At 46.7% G+C, this 18,106-nt stretch overlaps 2 protein-coding genes across 2 annotated transcripts in view; one reads left to right on the plus strand and one right to left on the minus strand.

Moving 5' to 3' along the window:
- lias (lipoic acid synthetase) overlaps positions 1-7,550 on the minus strand; it is a 10,467-nt gene extending 2,917 nt beyond the window's left edge. The window contains exons 1-4 of the mRNA XM_080526269.1: positions 7,391-7,550; positions 4,298-4,476; positions 2,486-2,579; positions 2,202-2,296 (exon numbers count right to left, since the gene is read on the minus strand). Of these exons, the coding sequence (XP_080382395.1) occupies positions 2,202-2,296; positions 2,486-2,579; positions 4,298-4,476; positions 7,391-7,507 (485 nt within the window). The 5' untranslated portion in view covers positions 7,508-7,550. The remainder of the gene's footprint in view (positions 1-2,201; positions 2,297-2,485; positions 2,580-4,297; positions 4,477-7,390) is intronic.
- Positions 7,551-8,150: 600 nt separating this feature from the next.
- Positions 8,151-17,347, plus strand: rpl9 (ribosomal protein L9). Its single transcript, XM_080526645.1, has 8 exons — positions 8,151-8,196; positions 8,626-8,672; positions 9,002-9,117; positions 10,964-11,059; positions 12,088-12,220; positions 13,918-13,998; positions 16,287-16,420; positions 17,163-17,347. The coding sequence occupies exons 2-7, from the start codon at positions 8,627-8,629 to the stop codon at positions 16,394-16,396; spliced, it is 582 nt and encodes a 193-aa protein (XP_080382771.1). The 5' UTR covers positions 8,151-8,196; position 8,626; the 3' UTR covers positions 16,397-16,420; positions 17,163-17,347.
- The last annotated feature ends 759 nt before the right edge of the window (positions 17,348-18,106 follow it).

Here is an 18,106-nt window from a genome sequence, read left to right on the forward strand (position 1 = left end):
AGAGAGAGAGAGAGAGAGAGAGAGAGAGAGAGAGAGAGAGAGAGAGAGAGAGAGAGAGAGAGAGAGAGAGAGAGAGGAGAGAGGGGGGAATTCAAGCACTTAAATCAGTGGTTCTCAACCTTTTTGGGCCAGCGCCCCCCTGTCCATTATCCAGGCCTCTTTACCGCCCCCCATCAAAGAAAGTAGGCTTATTTTCTTCCCTGAATATTAATGTTGACTAATGTTCTGTGTTATATAATTTAAAAAGCATGTCACTGAATGCAAATAATAGATTGGATTTAACTGGGCAGTTGGAATATCATTATCATTAGTTTACCAGAGAGCAGAAAAAGCCATGTGAATGTGAATAAAAATGCTGTTTCTGAGTGTTAAACAAACTCAGACAACATCAGAGAATACAAACAGACTGCTACGGAACAGCAGCAATTTCACACATGTCCGATGCAGAACAAACAGTAGGCTGCAGAACTGTACATTACAACTAAGATTGTTATTTTTTTTTAAGTGGGGGGGGGGGGGGGTGGTCACAATATGGCGGCAAACGCTAGGTGGGCTATTATTTTAATATTTTATTTAGTATTCTATGGTATTTTCATAAACTGACCACTTCGAATTTCTCATATCAAAACATATCAAACATAACAAAGTTCCAAAGTTCAGAGCTCTGCGCTCTGGGAGCGCTCAGAGATGGGTGCTCTGACTGAAAACACGGTTTTGCCCGAGCGAACTGACCGTTTGTGCATTTACGAACGTACCCGTAATAACACAGCTGACAGCTGATCAATACAAAAGACGCTGCAGCTGATGCGTTCGTTTCCAGGACATCACAAGAGGAGCAACATATCACAAAAAAGCGATCGTATTTTAGTTTGCAAACACATCGCAATGCTAACCTCAGAATGGCACTAGGGATAACATCCACAACAACACTTAACAGTAATACATTTATGTAATATACTGTAATGAACCTGCGAGGGGAGGGGACATTCGTAGCTGATTTCTCTAGGTTTGATTATTGGTAAGCGACAGAGAACTTTCAGGACTGGTTTATTACAATACGATCGCTTTTTTGAGATAGGTTGTTCCTGCTGTGATGTTCTGGTATGGTGGTATGGTATTAGCACTCATTTTAACTAAATTAAATAAGCTGTATTGAAAGGAAGCGAACGAAGCGAACGCAACAATTACAATGAGCCCACAAACTGAAACATATGTCACTCAAGCATAGCCGACAAGGAAAACACTCATAGAAGTTGGGCATTGGTCAACATGATGTTACAGATGGGATGAACCGGGGTTCTTTCTATCGTAGCATAGTATTGCAATTTCTGCACTGTACATGAACTGTCAAGATTCTTCTACAATGCAGCTTACCCAGACACATTGGAAACTATCAAAAGCTCTGCCTTTGCTAGCTGAGTTTTTAGCTTCTCCATCTTCTTGATGACACTCTCACTTTTATTTTTTGGGGCGCTGCGCTACGTGTGTCTGCATCACAGAGCACGGCCAAGTTCAGAGCGCTCAGAGATGGGCACGTGTAGGGCTCTACGGCGCTCTGCAACCAAACTAGCAGCTTTTTAGAAAAGGCTTCCCGCTCAGCCAATCACATTTCTACATGTCGTTCTATCAACCAATAGCAGCGGCCGTGGCTCGCATTAGGGCAGGACAGGCAGCCAGCAGGGTCGAACAGTCGACCGAAACACGGTTTGTCCGAGCGAACTGACCGTTCATCGTGTATCGACATTCAGCTATCGTGCATTTACGAATGTGCCCGTAATAACACAGCTGTTTTTCATGAGAAAAATACTTAATGCGCGAACGCCCCCCAAGAACACCTCAACGCCCCCCTTTTAAAAATATCTGTTCCAGCGCCCCCCGATGTTGTCTGAACGCCCCCGTTGAGAAACGATGACTTAAATGAACCATGTCTATTTTCAAAAACTTTTAAGACCTTGATTTTTTTTCCCCTCAAATTCACAAACTGTCAAGGATTTCACCCCTCCCTCCACCCCCACCACCACCACCCCTCCCTCCACCACCTCCACCCCTCCCTCCACCACCTCCACCCCTCCCTCCACCACCCCTCCCTCCACTCCCATCACCTCCACCTCTCCCTCCACCACCTCCACCCCTCCCTCCACCTCCACCACCCCTCCCTCCACCACCACCCCTCCCTCCACCACCTCCACCTCCACCCCTACTCTCCTCCACCCACCATGATAGTAGCAGTAGCGGTAGCATACTCTCCTCCACCCCAGCACTCTCCAATGTTGGGACACCTGGCCTCCTCACACACCTGGGGAACACACACACACACAATATGACATAGCACTTCTACTACTGTTGTAATAACTTGCAGTGAGCATGACACACACTCGCACTCGCACTCACACTCACACTCACACTCTCTCACACACACTCTCTCTCTGTCTCTCTCTCTCTCTCTCTCTCTCTCTCTCTCTCTCTCTCTCTCTCTCTCTCTCACAGTGTGCAGGTTGAGGTCTCTCAGTGAGTTCTTCAGCTTGTTGTAGTTCTTGCCGATGGGAATCTCTGTCTTCAGCCATGGAGGGAGCCTCAGCCTAGAACACACACACACACACACACACACACACACACACACACACACACACACACACACACACACACACACACACACTGCTGAAACACACACTGCTGAAACACACACTGCTGAAACACACACTGCTGAAACACACACTGCTGAAACACACACTGCTGAAACACACACTGCTGAAACACACACTGCTGAAACACACACTGCTGAAACACACATGTACCATGACAGCAGTACGTAACGTCTCTAGAAGGAGGTAAGTGTTGTAAATCTGAGGTGTGACCGAGCATCTCCACTTAAAATGCATCAGTGTCATAAATTATCATATGTAATATAATAACAATCATAATAATAATAATAACAACAATAATAATAATCACAGTAATAATAATAATAATAATAATAATAATAATAATAATAATCATACAGAGAAGCAGCTTTTGGTGAGTGGGTTCAGCCCAGGTACATATTGCGTAAAGAAGCGTAATTAAGTACTTCTCTAGACCAGGGAGCCCACCAGCCTCCCTCTCCTCCTCCCCCACCAGCCTCCCTCTCCTCCTCCCCCCACCAGCCTCCCTCTCCTCCTCCCCCCACCAGCCTCCCTCTCCTCCTCCCCCCACCAGCCTCCCTCTCCTCCCCCCACCAGCCTCCCTCTCCTCCTCCCCCACCAGCCTCCCTCTCCTCCTCCCCCCACCAGCCTACCTCTCCTCCTCCCCCACCAGCCTCCCTCTCCTCCTCCCTCTCCTCCTCCCCCCACCAGCCTCCCTCTCCTCCTCCCCCACCAGCCTCCCTCTCCTCCTCCCCCACCAGCCTCCCTCTCCTCCTCCCCCACCAGCCTCCCTCTCCTCCTCCCCCACCAGCCTACCTCTCCTCCTCCCCCACCAGCCTCCCTCTCCTCCTCCCCCCACCAGCCTCCCTCTCCTCCTCCCCCCACCAGCCTCCCTCTCCTCCTCCTCCCCCAGCCTCCCTCTCCTCCTCCCCCACCAGCCTCCCTCTCCTCCTCCCCCACCAGCCTCCCTCTCCTCCTCCCCCCACCAGCCTCCCTCTCCTCCTCCCCCACCAGCCTCCCTCTCCTCCTCCCCCACCAGCCTCCCTCTCCTCCTCCCCCACCAGCCTCCCTCTCCTCCTCCCCCCACCAGCCTCCCTCTCCTCCTCCTCCCCCAGCCTCCCTCTCCTCCTCCCCCACCAGCCTCCCTCTCCTCCTCCCCCACCAGCCTCCCTCTCCTCCTCCCCCCACCAGCCTCCCTCTCCTCCTCCCCCACCAGCCTCCCTCTCCTCCTCCCCCACCAGCCTCCCTCTCCTCCTCCCCCCACCAGCCTCCCTCTCCTCCTCCCCCACCAGCCTCCCTCTCCTCCTCCCCCACCAGCCTCCCTCTCCTCCTCCCCCACCAGCCTCCCTCTCCTCCTCCCCCACCAGCCTCCCTCTCCTCCTCCCCCACCAGCCTCCCTCTCCTCCTCCCCCACCAGCCTACCTCTCCTCCCTCCCTCTCCTCCTCCCCCACCAGCCTTCCTCTCCTCCTCCCCCCACCAGCCTACCTCTCCTCCCTCCCTCTCCTCCTCCCCCACCAGCCTCCCTCTCCTCCTCCCCCACCAGCCTCCCTCTCCTCCTCCCCCCACCAGCCTCCCTCTCCTCCTCCCCCACCAGCCTTCCTCTCCTCCTCCCCCACCAGCCTCCCTCTCCTCCTCCCCCACCAGCCTTCCTCTCCTCCTCCCCCCACCAGCCTACCTCTCCCCCCTGCCTCTCTTCAGGTTGCCTCGGTACTCCTCCCAGCTGCTCTTCTCTGACAGCTCTCCGGAGATGAAGTCCTGCAGGTCCGGCCCGTCAGGCCCGTCCTCCTGCAGCTCCTTCCTGATGTTCCGCTCAGGAGACGACTTGACCACCGAGGTCAGACCGCGGGCGCGCACCTACAGACACAGGACAGACAGCAGGACAGACAGAGGGGTTAAACACCTACAGACAGCAGGACAGACAGCAGGACAGACAGCAGGACAGACAGCTGGACAGACAGAGGGGTTAAACACCTTCAGACACAGTCCGTCATCTTAAGCAGGACATTGGAGAAAGGAGGATATGACAATAAAACCCAAAAAGCAACAATGAGATTATTAATGTAGTAAATATAGTACCGGCGTCGTATACGATAAGATAAAGGACCTTCTCTGGTGCTGCTTAATGCTCCGCATTATACAACAATTAGTTCCGACCAAGTAATTTGATTGGACAAGAGGCATTCCATGAGTGCTGATATACAGTATAACAGCACTGGGACCTTTAACTATATGTATCACTCCGCCGCACAGGTGTTCTACTAAATGACCGTTAATTAGACTACATGTTTGTGTTCAGGTTACTAGGCAACAGTCCATTTGAAGTCCAGTTGCGGAACTATTTTTTTGTTATTTTTATGATTAAATAAACAAACAAGTCATAATCTGTTGTCGCTTATTACTGTTAACTAATAAATGACGCTGTAGAACTGTTGTACAAAAGCAATATCACACTGGAGGTCGTGCTGTTATACTGAATATCAGCACGGCTGTGATCGTCTTCTACTCGGCCTGCGGCCTCGTACCTACGACCCAATCACAGCCGTGCTGATATTCAGTATAACACACTCCCTCTCTGTGATATTCAGTATAACACACTCCCTCTCGTGTGATATTCAGTATAACAGCCTCCCTCTGTGTGATATTCAGTATAACAGCCTCCCTCTGTGTGATATTCAGTATAACACACTCCCTCTCCTGTGATATTCAGTATAACAGCCTCCCTCTGTGTGATATTCAGTATAACAGCCTCCCTCTCTGTGATATTCAGTATAACACACTCCCTCTCCTGTGATATTCAGTATAACACACTCCCTCTCGTGTGATATTCAGTATAACACACTCCCTCTGTGTGATATTCAGTATAACAGCCTCCCTCTGTGTGATATTCAGTATAACAGCCTCCCTCTGTGTGATATTCAGTATAACACACTCCCTCTCCTGTGATATTCAGTATAACACACTCCCTCTCCTGTGATATTCAGTATAACACACTCCCTCTCCTGTGATATTCAGTATAACACACTCCCTCTCCTGTGATATTCAGTATAACACACTCCCTCTCCTGTGATATTCAGTATAACACACTCCCTCTTTGTGATATTCAGTATAACACACTCCCTCTCCTGTGATACTCAGTATAACACACTCCCTCTCGTGTGATATTCAGTATAACACACTCCCTCTCCTGTGATATTCAGTATAACACACTCCCTCTCCTGTGATATTCAGTATAACACACTCCCTCTTTGTGATATTCAGTATAACACACTCCCTCTGTGTGATATTCAGTATAACACACTCCCTCTCCTGTGATATTCAGTATAACACACTCCCTCTCCTGTGATATTCAGTATAACACACTCCCTCTCCTGTGATATTCAGTATAACACACTCCCTCTTTGTGATATTCAGTATAACACACTCCCTCTTTGTGATATTCAGTATAACACACTCCCTCTGTGTGATATTCAGTATAACACACTCCCTCTCTGTGATATTCAGTATAACACACTCCCTCTCCTGTGATATTCAGTATAACACACTCCCTCTCTGTGATATTCAGTATAACACACTCCCTCTGTGTGATATTCAGTATAACACACTCCCTCTCTGTGATATTCAGTATAACACACTCCCTCTGTGTGATATTCAGTATAACACACTCCCTCTGTGTGATATTCAGTATAACACACTCCCTCTGTGTGATATTCAGTATAACACACTCCCTCTCCTGTGATATTCAGTATAACACACTCCCTCTGTGTGATATTCAGTATAACACACTCCCTCTGTGTGATATTCAGTATAACACACTCCCTCTGTGTGATATTCAGTATAACACACTCCCTCTCCTGTGATATTCAGTATAACACACTCCCTCTGTGTGATATTCAGTATAACACACTCCCTCTGTGTGATATTCAGTATAACACACTCCCTCTCCTGTGATATTCAGTATAACACACTCCCTCTGTGTGATATTCAGTATAACACACTCCCTCTGTGTGATATTCAGTATAACACACTCCCTCTGTGTGATATTCAGTATAACACACTCCCTGTCCTGTGATATTCAGTATAACACACTCCCTCTGTGTGATATTCAGTATAACACACTCCCTCTCCTGTGATATTCAGTATAACACACTCCCTCTGTGTGATATTCAGTATAACACACTCCCTCTCCTGTGATATTCAGTATAACACACTCCCTCTGTGTGATATTCAGTATAACACACTCCCTCTCCTGTGATATTCAGTATAACACACTCCCTCTCCTGTGATATTCAGTATAACACACTCCCTCTGTGTGATATTCAGTATAACACACTCCCTCTGTGTGATATTCAGTATAACACACTCCCTCTCCTGTGATATTCAGTATAACACACTCCCTCTCCTGTGATATTCAGTATAACACACTCCCTCTCTGTGATATTCAGTATAACACACTCCCTCTGTGTGATATTCAGTATAACACACTCCCTCTCCTGTGATATTCAGTATAACACACTCCCTCTCTGTGATATTCAGTATAACACACTCCCTCTCCTGTGATATTCAGTATAACACACTCCCTCTCCTGTGATATTCAGTATAACACACTCCCTCTCGTTAATAGGGGATAATGACCCTGGTCAGCTGTCTGCTGAGCCATGCTAGCGTCGTTAGCCTAGCAAGTAAACATTAAAACACATTACTATCTATTCTATCTATTCTATCTATCCGTGATCGCGCTGTTCTGGTGACACGGTGCGAGGCCACTCACATGAGGGCTGCGTCGTGGAGACAGCCACGGGCGGCTACAGGAGAATCGACCCGCGACGAAACAACTTTGTTTGACTAAAGAAGCCATGATGATGACTTTCCCCTGTAACCCTGACATCGCTCTGGCGGCGACTGCTCTGGTCTGACAGGAACGGCGTTACGTCACGTTTCTTCCGTTACGTGAGAAACACAGCGGACGTTCCGGAAACGTTTCTATATAAACATGATCTATTCTTAATCTATACACTTTTTGCTGTGGGAAAAAAAGTAATTTTGTTCTGAATCCTTTTTCTATACGAAGAAAACTACTATTGAAATACAGATTTTAATGTTAGTTGATTAATCTATAAATATATCTGTATATATTGTATATATTTGTATATGTATTTAGTTGTTTAAATCTTATAGTAATTCTTATATTGTTTAGTTATTTTGTTTATCCATCTATTCCCCTTGGATTGGGTTTAGGGTATCGTTTATTCTTGTTTTATTATGTAGTTTATATTATTGCTATTGTGTGTTTTATTGATCACTATTGTTCTATTATTGTTTTTATGCTGTGAGGATATGTTAAAGCACTTTGAGCTGCAACGTTTGCAGGAAAAAGTGCTATACAAATAAAGGTATTATTATTATAATTATAATTATAATAATAATAATTATTATTATTATTATTATTATTATTATTGTGATTGTGATTGTCGATCGACTTGTCATGTCTTGAGCAACAGTAATGACGTAAGCACGTACAACACTACAATTGCGTCGTGACGTCCTTCCTTCTTCCTTTCCTCTACTACCGGCGAGGTAAGAAATGGTGGATAACTTTCCCAGCGCTGAAAATCCATCCCCATCTATGTACATCTAAGCTTCGATTGCTTCATTTTGAACCATACAAGTTCAGAACTCGATATGTTTGATATAACGGATAATGTATGTTTCCCCTCAAACGACCGATTTTAAGTGAAAAATCATTAAGTAGTTGCGCCACCCACCCGAGCTGGTGGAGGGATGCCATGGTTACTGCGGGCCAGGCTGGGGCCAGGGCGTGTTACTGTGTTAGGGCCAGGCTGGGTGGAGGGCGTGTAATGTCCTCCAGCTAGCCCTGAACCCGACAGTTTAGGAGCATCCTGGACAGATGTTTGTTGCTAACTCCGGCAGCTAGGTGGCGAAGGTGGCGATACTAGTGTGTACATATTCACTTGATTCACACTTTCTTGTGACTTTCCCTGACAGAATGAAGACCATTCTCAGTAACCAGACGGTCGACATCCCCGACAATGGTAAGAGAACTACACAACCAGCTAGCTTAGCTAGAACTACAACTACACAACCACCTAGCTTAGCTAGAACTACACAACCACCTAGCTTAGCTAGAACTACAACTACACAACCACCTAGCTTAGCTAGAACTACACAACCACCTAGCTTAGCTAGAACTACACAACCACCTAGCTTAGCTAGAACTACACAACCACCTAGCTTAGCTACAACTACACACCCACCTAGGTTAGCTGTCTTATCCAGAGAGGATGAAGTGGTATGGTCGTCTTAGCCAACAGTGCTCCAGAGCTGTGGCGCATGTGTACTAATGCCCTCTTGTTGTCTGCAGTCGAGGTGAGGTTGAAGGGGCGGACGGTGATCGTCAAAGGCCCCCGAGGAACTCTCCGCAGGGAGTTCAACCACATCAACCTGGAGCTCAGCCTTCTGGGCAAGAAAAACATTAAGGTATGTGTGGAGGTGTCCCCCTGTCCCTAACATACATGAATGAATGGTCTTTATTGTCATTGTTACAGGTACAACGAAATTCAAATGCAAACCCTAGGTGTGAAGGTGTGAAGGTGGTGCACAGGTGTGTGTAGGTGCCCTCCTGTCCCCAACCCTAGCATGAAGGTGTGTAGGTGGTGCACAGGTGTGTGTGGAGGTGCCCTCCTGTCCCCAACCCTAACATGAAGGTGTGTAGGTGGTGCACAGGTGTGTGTAGGTGCCCTCCTGTCCCTAACCCTAACATGAAGGTGTGTAGGTGGTGCACAGGTGTGTGTGGAGGTGCCCTCTCGTCCCTAACCCTAACATGAAGGTGTGTAGGTGGTGCACAGGTGTGTGTAGGTGCCCTCCTGTCCCTAACCCTAGCATGAAGGTGTGTAGGTGGTGCACAGGTGTGTGGAGGTGCCCTCCTGTCCCTAACCCTAACATGAAGGTGTGTAGGTGGTGCACAGGTGTGTGTGGAGGTGCCCTCTCGTCCCTAACCCTAACATGAAGGTGTGTAGGTGGTGCACAGGTGTGTGTAGGTGCCCTCCTGTCCATCTCTCCTGCTTCGTTGTCCTTACACCTCGTGTCACAGTGTAGGCCTAACTACGTCCTAACCTTTGATTGGCTGAGTAGTTGGGATGACTTTGATTGGCTATCCAGCATGTCAACCTGCCACACACACACTGAAGCTGAGCGATGCTAACTTCTGTTTTGATTATGCAAAAAAATCAGAAATGAGACTCTGCTCTTGGTCTGATCTCAGGTGAGATGTCTGGGGAAAGGTTCGTTAATACGACACTTAACTCTTCTGTGGTAGAGAATATTCAATGAGAATGCGTCACTTTCATGTCTGTCTTGGAGTTGTGTGCAGGGTAGACTAGCACAAGGCACCATGGGAGCTGTGTGCCTAGTTCCATGTCTGCCTGTCATCAGCGTGGTTAGGGTTACTGGATGACTGAAGCTTTGTTTTGTTTACATGGTTGATGTCTAACCATCCCCTTACCCCATTCTGCCCTAAAACAACATTTATAACAACATTTATAATAACATGCATTGATGCCATGCATTGATGCTGAACTGAGTACAATCAATAGTTACTGGCAAATGTTACTGGCGTCTTAAACATTGTCTTGCTGTGTTGTCCCTGACCCTTGAGTGAACAGATATCAATGTAAACTGAAGAAATGTTTTCTCTTGTGATGCGGTCAACTTATCAGTCAGTTGTTGGAATTCGGTATTTCTTGCTCTAGGCGAAGGGTAATACAATATAATATACGCCATTTAGCTGACGCTTTAATCCAAAGCGACTTGCATTGCAGTGAGTGCATATCATCATCCATTTCAGTATATATGGTCCCAGCAGGAACCAAACCCACAACCTAAGCGTTGTTAGCGCCACGCTCTACCAACTGAGCCACAGAGGACCACGGAGCCATTAGGGGCCAAGTGCCTTGTGGTGGTTTAGTGAGTCTAATGGACGTGCAGATACAGTGACCTCTGACCCTAACCTATAACGTCACTTTCAAGACGGCTTAAAACTCACTACTGCGGTGAACTAGGCCACTGAGATGTCCTGGTGTGTTCTGTACAGTATGAATGTCTGTCTTTAAATATGAAAGTCTGTCTTTTAAATGTGTGCGGTTATGAGTGTTAGACGTCCTCTGTGTTTATTTTGTTTGTTTTATTTTGTTGTCCTTACATGTCCGTGTCTCCATATTCCATTGTGTTTTTTCTGTTTTTCCGACTGAACCGGTGTAGTTTGGTGCGCGTTTAAATAAATTGACTATGACTTAACGTCTCTTCTGTCCCTCCTGACTCTCCGTAGCTCCGTGTGGACAAATGGTGGGGGAACAGGAAGGAGCTGGCCACCGTCCGCACCATCTGCAGCCACGTCCAGAACATGATCAAGGGCGTCACCATGGTGAGTACTGACCCTGGTTCCCATGGTTACCTAGACTGTCACCATGGTGAGTACTAACCCTGACCCTCTGTGGTTCCCATGGTTACCTAGACTGTGTCACCATGGTGAGTACTAACCCTGGAGCTGGTGGTTTACCCTCTGTGGTTCCCATTAGATTAGATTCATTGTCCCCAGGGGGAAATTCATTTCCACACCACTGTACAGTATACATATATACATACAACACCGTATGACACAGACAACAACAGACAGTACTACACATGACAGATACACAAGTACACACACTCAGCGCGGTCTGTTATTAAGGCAACAATGGCTGCGGGGGATCAGGCTTTTGCCAAAGCGAGCCCTACTGCACCTTAGCGTTCTGTACCTACGCCCGGATGGCAGTGGGGCGAAGTACAGGTTGAGTGGGCGGGTGATGTCCTGTTCTGTTGTGGTTGTGATGCGTGAGATGGCCCTGTTGTTTAGTGCTGTGAGGTTGGGTGTGGGGAGGCCAGTTATCCTGGCAGCAGTGTTGGTGATGTGTGGGAGTTTACCACCTAGACTGTGGTAACCCTGTTCCCCATCTCTCATCAGGGTATCCGCGGTGTCTTGAAAAGTATTAAAAGTTGATAAATCAATTTTGGGAAAATCAAGACCCTTAATAAGTATTAAAAAGTCTTATCACGATTTTATGAGGTCTTCAATTTTGTAGATATTTTTCTGAATTAGACTCTGTCCAAAGAGTTTGAGTCCTAAAAACTATTAGTAAAAGTTCGTGAATTTATTAGTTTTATTAAAAAACAAAGATGAACCGGAAATCGTGTTGTATGATAGTGGTCTAGTCTATCGCAAAAAAAAAAAAACTTAAGTTAAAGGTGTCACTGATGTAAACGGTTACAGCTCGAAGTGGCGGTGAAGTCTGGAAAAATATTGACACTGTCTTTAAAAAAGTCTTAGAAAGGCGTTGAAATTAACCTCAAGATTCCTGTATATACCCTGCTCATCCTCTCTCGCCCGTCTACCCCCCACCCCCCCCCTCTCAGGGTTTCCGCTACAAGATGCGCTCGGTGTACGCCCACTTCCCCATCAACGTGGTGATGCAGGAGACTGGGACCCTGGTGGAGATCAGGAACTTCCTGGGAGAGAAGTACATCCGCCGAGTTCGCATGAGAAATGGTGAGTTGTGTGTGTGTTGTGTGGAGAGGTGTTTGGGAAAGGGTTGCTGGCATCACACCTAAGGCGCCCTTTCACTGCCGATGTGCCCTTGAGCAAGGCAGTTAATCCCTAAGTGCTCCATGGGCGCTGCCTATGGCTGACCCTGAGCCTAGAGCAAAACAATACATTTTGTTGTGCGACGAGAAAGGTTTAATCAGGGTTCCCACGGGTCCTTGAAATCCTTAAAAGTTTGTGAATTTGAGAAAAAGAAATCAAGGTCTTAAAAGTTTTTAAAAATAGACATGGGTCATTGAAAGTGCTTGAATTCCCCTCTCTCTCTCTCTCTCTAAAAACAATAATATATATATTTAAAAATGTTTTACTTAGCTCGTCAACTAGTTCAGTCTCAAACTATGCCGTGGTGGGTCCTTGAGGGAATTAAGTCTTGAAAGGTGGTTGAGTCTGATGTTTCAGAAGGACAGATGTCTTAAGCCTGGTACACATGAACATTTTCTAAATCTTAACAGATTATTTATCTGAGACACCACACATGGAGATAAAAAATCATGCGTTGAAGAGTTTTGATCGTATTGTGTGTGGTGTAATCCGATATTCCCAATAGAGCACACCACATACACCACATACACCTCACACCACAGGATAATCCTGTAGGATAATCTTTAGAGCCGTCCGATAATCTGTCAGCGTTTGCTGTTCTTGGTCGGAAGGGGGAAATCGGGCCAAAATCGGCCAGATTATCTTTGTGTACCGGGCTTTATGCGGGGTACACACATAAGGAGTTTTTGGCCGGTTTTGGCACGATTTTTGGATGTCTGAAAACGAGAGAAAACGCCCGATTGTCAGATGGATCTTAACATTTTCCTATAACAAATTCCTGTGGTGTGAGGTGTGTTAAGAGTCAATTCTCTTCAATTGTGCAATCAACTCTCAACTCTCAACCTGCTCGGAAAATGGGCGTGGGGAACGACAGATTCCGGACTCTCTAGTCTCGTTCCCCAAGCCAGAAATCTCGCGTGAACCCATCCTTTTAATATTGCCTTTAAATTACAAAATAATTAAATTAAGATTATATAATGCTTAAAGCACTTTGAGCCGCAACGTTTGCAGGAAAAGCGCTATACAAATAAAGTTATTATTATCTAACGTAGTACCCTGACTGACCTGTACGAGACAACCATGTGCGACAGGGCAAATAAAGTGCAGAAAAACGAAAAGAAGAAGTCAGCTCGCTTCTTGATTGGCGAGCAGGGTTGCCAGATGGGAATGACATTTTCCACCCTAACCACAGTCTAAAACCGCTAATTCCACAATCTGGCAACCCTATGATTTCTGGTCGGAAGTATTGAACGCATTTCACATTTACGATTGCTGGCCACGCCCATTTTCCGAGCAGGTTGCCAGGAGAGTTGATTGCACAATTGAAGAGAAGTGACTCTTAACACACCTCACACCCCAGGATTCTGTTATAGGAAAATGTTAAGATCCATCTGATAACCGGGCGTTTTCTGTCGTTTTCAGACATCCGAAAATCGCTGAAATCGCTGAAAATCCGTATGTGTGTACCCCGCTTTAGTCTGATGTAATCTTCCCAGGTGTGTTAATCTGATGTAACTTTCCCAGGTAACCCTAACCCTGTCCTCCAGGTGTGTCCTGCACGGTGTCTCAGGTGTCTTAACCCTCTCCTCCCTCTCCTCCAGGTGTGTCCTGCACGGTGTCTCAGGCCCAGAAGGATGAGCTGATCCTGGAGGGTAACGACATTGAGCTTGTGTCAAACTCAGGTGAGTCTCTCTTCCGCCCCTGACGCTCATTCAGATCTCTCCATCACCACCTCCTCCCCCAAAAGATCTGTCCACCTCTACACCCCGTAGTGACTCTAGCCCAGAGAAGTCCTGAAACACTGATGTGTCCTACTCTCAAAACTACACTCCTGGAGTTTAGTTCAGTTGTCACCAAGTGGCTCCTGACGCGGTCTCCCTCTCCTCCCCGCTCTGCTTCGTTCTCATCTCGTCTGTCGTTGGCTGGGTCCTTCTATCCAGACTCCAGCTGTTTTTTTCAAAACGTTTGATAATTCTGTTGTGATGTGTCAGGTGACTGTTGACACACTCACGTTCTCTCCCTTACCGACGCTCGCCTAGAGACCAACCCCCCCCCATTCAAGTTTTATCTGAATAAAATCGCCTAATCCTACACAAACAAATAAATAGCATTTTCAAGGGACTGTCATGGTCATATCAAACTGACTGGCTGCTACCCTCACCCACTAGTGTCCTACCCTCACCCACTAGTGCTCCTCTCCCCCTCACCCACTAGTGTCCTACCCTCACCCCAGGGTTTCCGTTAGAAAACATTTGTGCCGGTCAACGTGTCCGGGAAGATTTCAATTTACCGGACAAACGTGAGATATTCCGGTCATCATATTCAAATATAATATCGCTGTTTGTCGCGGTGATTAGCTGTTGTGTAGCCTATATATGCCGTTTAATGTCTATTTCTCATCCGATACGATTAGATGCGAGCTATATAATAAATATAATATAGGCTTTCATGATTCGCATGCGCGCTATGCCATGTCCAGCGCTGAACGCGCGCCACAATGTCAACGGAGTCGCTGTGGCGGTAAATGCCCTCACTCAAGACACAATCTGGAGCCTTAACTGCTTTCAGTAGCTCAGTCAGTCCCACATACTGATGACATGCGATGCCATTTTTTGCCATGTGAAATGCAACTTGTAGCTGAGAGTGCAGCTTATTGTTAGCCGTTTCATTAGCCTGCTCACAGTGGCCTGACCGCCGATATGTGCTCACTGCACCGCCTGTGATCAGTGAGACATTCTCATATTCGTTGCTCCTCTCGTGAATCCGTTATTCCTCCCCGATCTTTTGCACGGTGAGCAGAACATCTTTCCTTCCCCATCTAAACGCAGCCAGGGGAAATGTTCTTTCCATTTAACTCGGAACCGTCGAGCCGCCTCCATCTCTTTACAGTCAGACTTCTCCTCAGACTCATTGTAGCTTGGTTTCATGAAGTAATTGTTAAGCTTACTTTGTCTTGCCATGTGTACCTCTCGCTCGCTATGGTGCACTTTGAGCTGCAACGTTTGCAGGTTAAAAGCGCTAGCCTATACAAATACAAGTTATTATTATGGTGGCCCGCTGCGCAGGGTTGCCAGATGGGCCGGGTTATCGCCGAATGGGCTACTGGGTTTAGCGGTAATAGACTGGTTAGTTAGGCTGTATTGTCAATCCCATCTGGCAACCCTGCCGCCGCTGTTTCGCATAGGCTAGCCTAGCCTACACATTAGCAGTCATCATCATGCCGGCGTCAAATCATATCATAATAAAAGAAATATATACCCTATATATTCGTCTTTTTTAAATATAGAAGGAATCAGAATGTGAACTTTAGCGAATTGTATTCAAATTGTGCTTAGAGGGAATTTTCACCGGACATTATGACCGAAGGCGAAGAGATTTCAATTTGTCGGACTTCAACACATTTTACCGGACAAAGACCGGTAATTACCGGTTAACGGAAACCCTGCCTCACCCTCACCCACTAGTGTCCGACCTTCACCCACGCATGTCTGATTCCTCGTTCTCACCTTCCCTGCTCTCTGCTCAGGTCTTGATGCTCCTGTGAATCCAGATTCTGTCTTTCCTCTTCCTGTAATCATGTTTGGTGTGTGAGCCCACATTTGTTGTGATCCTGCTGCCCCACTACCCCCCCCTCCCATCCCTCTCTCCCTGCCCTTTCCCTCTGCCCTCCCTCCCTCCCTCCTTCCTTCCTGAAACCCTCTTCCTGCTCCAGTTGTTTCTTCCTCTTGTCACTCTTGCTCTCTACCTCAATTTACCCTCTCTCTCTCTCCTTCACCCTCATCCACCCATCCCTCCCTCCTTCCTCTCCTATCCCCTTTTGATCTGAACCTGTTTCCTATAATCTTCTGTGACCCTATGACCTGTGACCCTGTGACCCTATGACCTGTGACCCTATGACCTGTGACCCTATGACCTGTGACCCCATGACCTGTGACCCTGTTTGCTCACCAGCCCAGCCTCTGTTTTGCAGCTGCGCTGATCCAGCAGGCTACCACCGTCAAAAATAAGGATATCAGAAAGTTCCTGGACGGTATTTACGTGTCCGAGAAGGGAACAGTAGAACAACTGGAGAGGAACTAATTCTGAAAACTCCAACTTGTCGAGGTTAGAGAGACGCCGGGCCCTCCAGGCCTGCAGGGGGAGCCGTTGTACATGTCCCTCGCTTGTTTTTGGGGTTTGTTTGTTTTGTCGGTTTGTCCACTCCTCCTACCATCCGTCATCATGGCGCACAGTGGAGGAAATGGCCGCCATCTTGTTTTGTTTTTGTTTGTTTCTCTCGGCATCATTGTGCCGTCACAAAGGCTTGTCTGTCCGTCTGTCTGTCTGTCACAAAGGCTTGTCTGTCCGTCTGTCTGTGTTTCACAAAGGCTTCTCTGTCCGTCTGTCCGTCTGTGCCGTGGTACGTTGTGCAGAGTAAGGTGGTCCCATGTCCCTGATGGTGGAGTCTGTTTGTTTAGAAAGGCCATGTTTATAGGCTGTTCACTCAGATTTAATCCAGCCCATGTCATTGATCGCATGCTTTTAATTTGGCTCTTTTGAAACCTTTGTGATGCAAGAAGCTCATACTAACCATGGCATGCCTCCATAGCTTTAACCAGTGTTAGTTGAATGTTGAGTCGTTGTTATGAAAAACATAAATAATAATCGACTCCTATTTTAGTCACGTCTGTCGCCTCAGACTCCACGGTTCCACATGCCCCCTTAGCTTAGCGATAACTGCCCTTCTATGGAACTAATACCCCCCCCTGCCCTTTTATACCACCTTGCTGCGTAGCCCCTTCCTCTGGTCTAACGCCCTCTCCTCTCCTCCTCATATCTCCTCTCCTCTCTCCTCTCCTCCCTGCAGCGGCCCTCATCCAGCAGGCCACCACAGTCAAGAAGAAGGACATCAGGAAGTTCCTGGATGGGATCTACGTCAGTGAGAAGACCACCGTGATGTCTCAGACCGACGACTAGATCATCTATCTGAATAATCCTGATCAATAAAAACCTGCCCTTTTTCAGTGACACACAAACAAATACCTGACTGGCTTTTTGTTGAGTTACATTTACATGTTTGGCATTTAGCAGACGCCTTATTCCAAAGTGACTTACAATCGACACGTTTGACTAAGCAAGTGAATCATCAGTTCACCAGTTGCAGCCGGGAAGAGTCATCTAGCTCGTGATAGAAGAAATCATAGATAGCATAGACACTCACTCAGCTAGCATAGACACTCACTCAGCTAGCATAGACACTCACTTGTTTGTTAATTTAATCATAAAAATAAACAAAAAATAGCTGAACTTCAAATGGACTGTTGCCTAGTAACCTGAACATAAACATGTAGTCTAATTATCGGTCATTTAGTAGAACATCTGTGCGGCGGAGTGATGCATATACAGTGGGGAGAACAAGTATTTGATACACTGCTGATTTTGCAGGTTTTCCCACTTAGAAAGAATGTAGAGGTCTGTAATTTTTATCATAGGTACACTTCAACTGTGAGAGACGGAATCTAAAACAAAAATCCAGAAAATCACATTGTATGACTTTTAAATAATTAATTTGCATTTTATTGTATGAAATAAGTATTTGATCACCTACCAACCAGTAATAATTCCGGCTCTCACAGACCTGTTAGTTTTTCTTTAAGAAGCCCTCCTATTCTCCACTCATTACCTGTATTAACTGCACCTGTTTGAACTCGTTACCTTTATAAAAGACACCTCTCCACACACTCAATCAATCAGACCCCAACCTCTCCACAATGGGCAAGACCAAAGAGCTTTCTAAGGACATCAGAGACA

This window comes from Nansenia antarctica, assembly GCF_963989245.1.
Source record: "Nansenia antarctica genome assembly, chromosome: 3".
NCBI classification, from domain to species: domain Eukaryota; kingdom Metazoa; phylum Chordata; class Actinopteri; order Argentiniformes; family Microstomatidae; genus Nansenia; species Nansenia antarctica.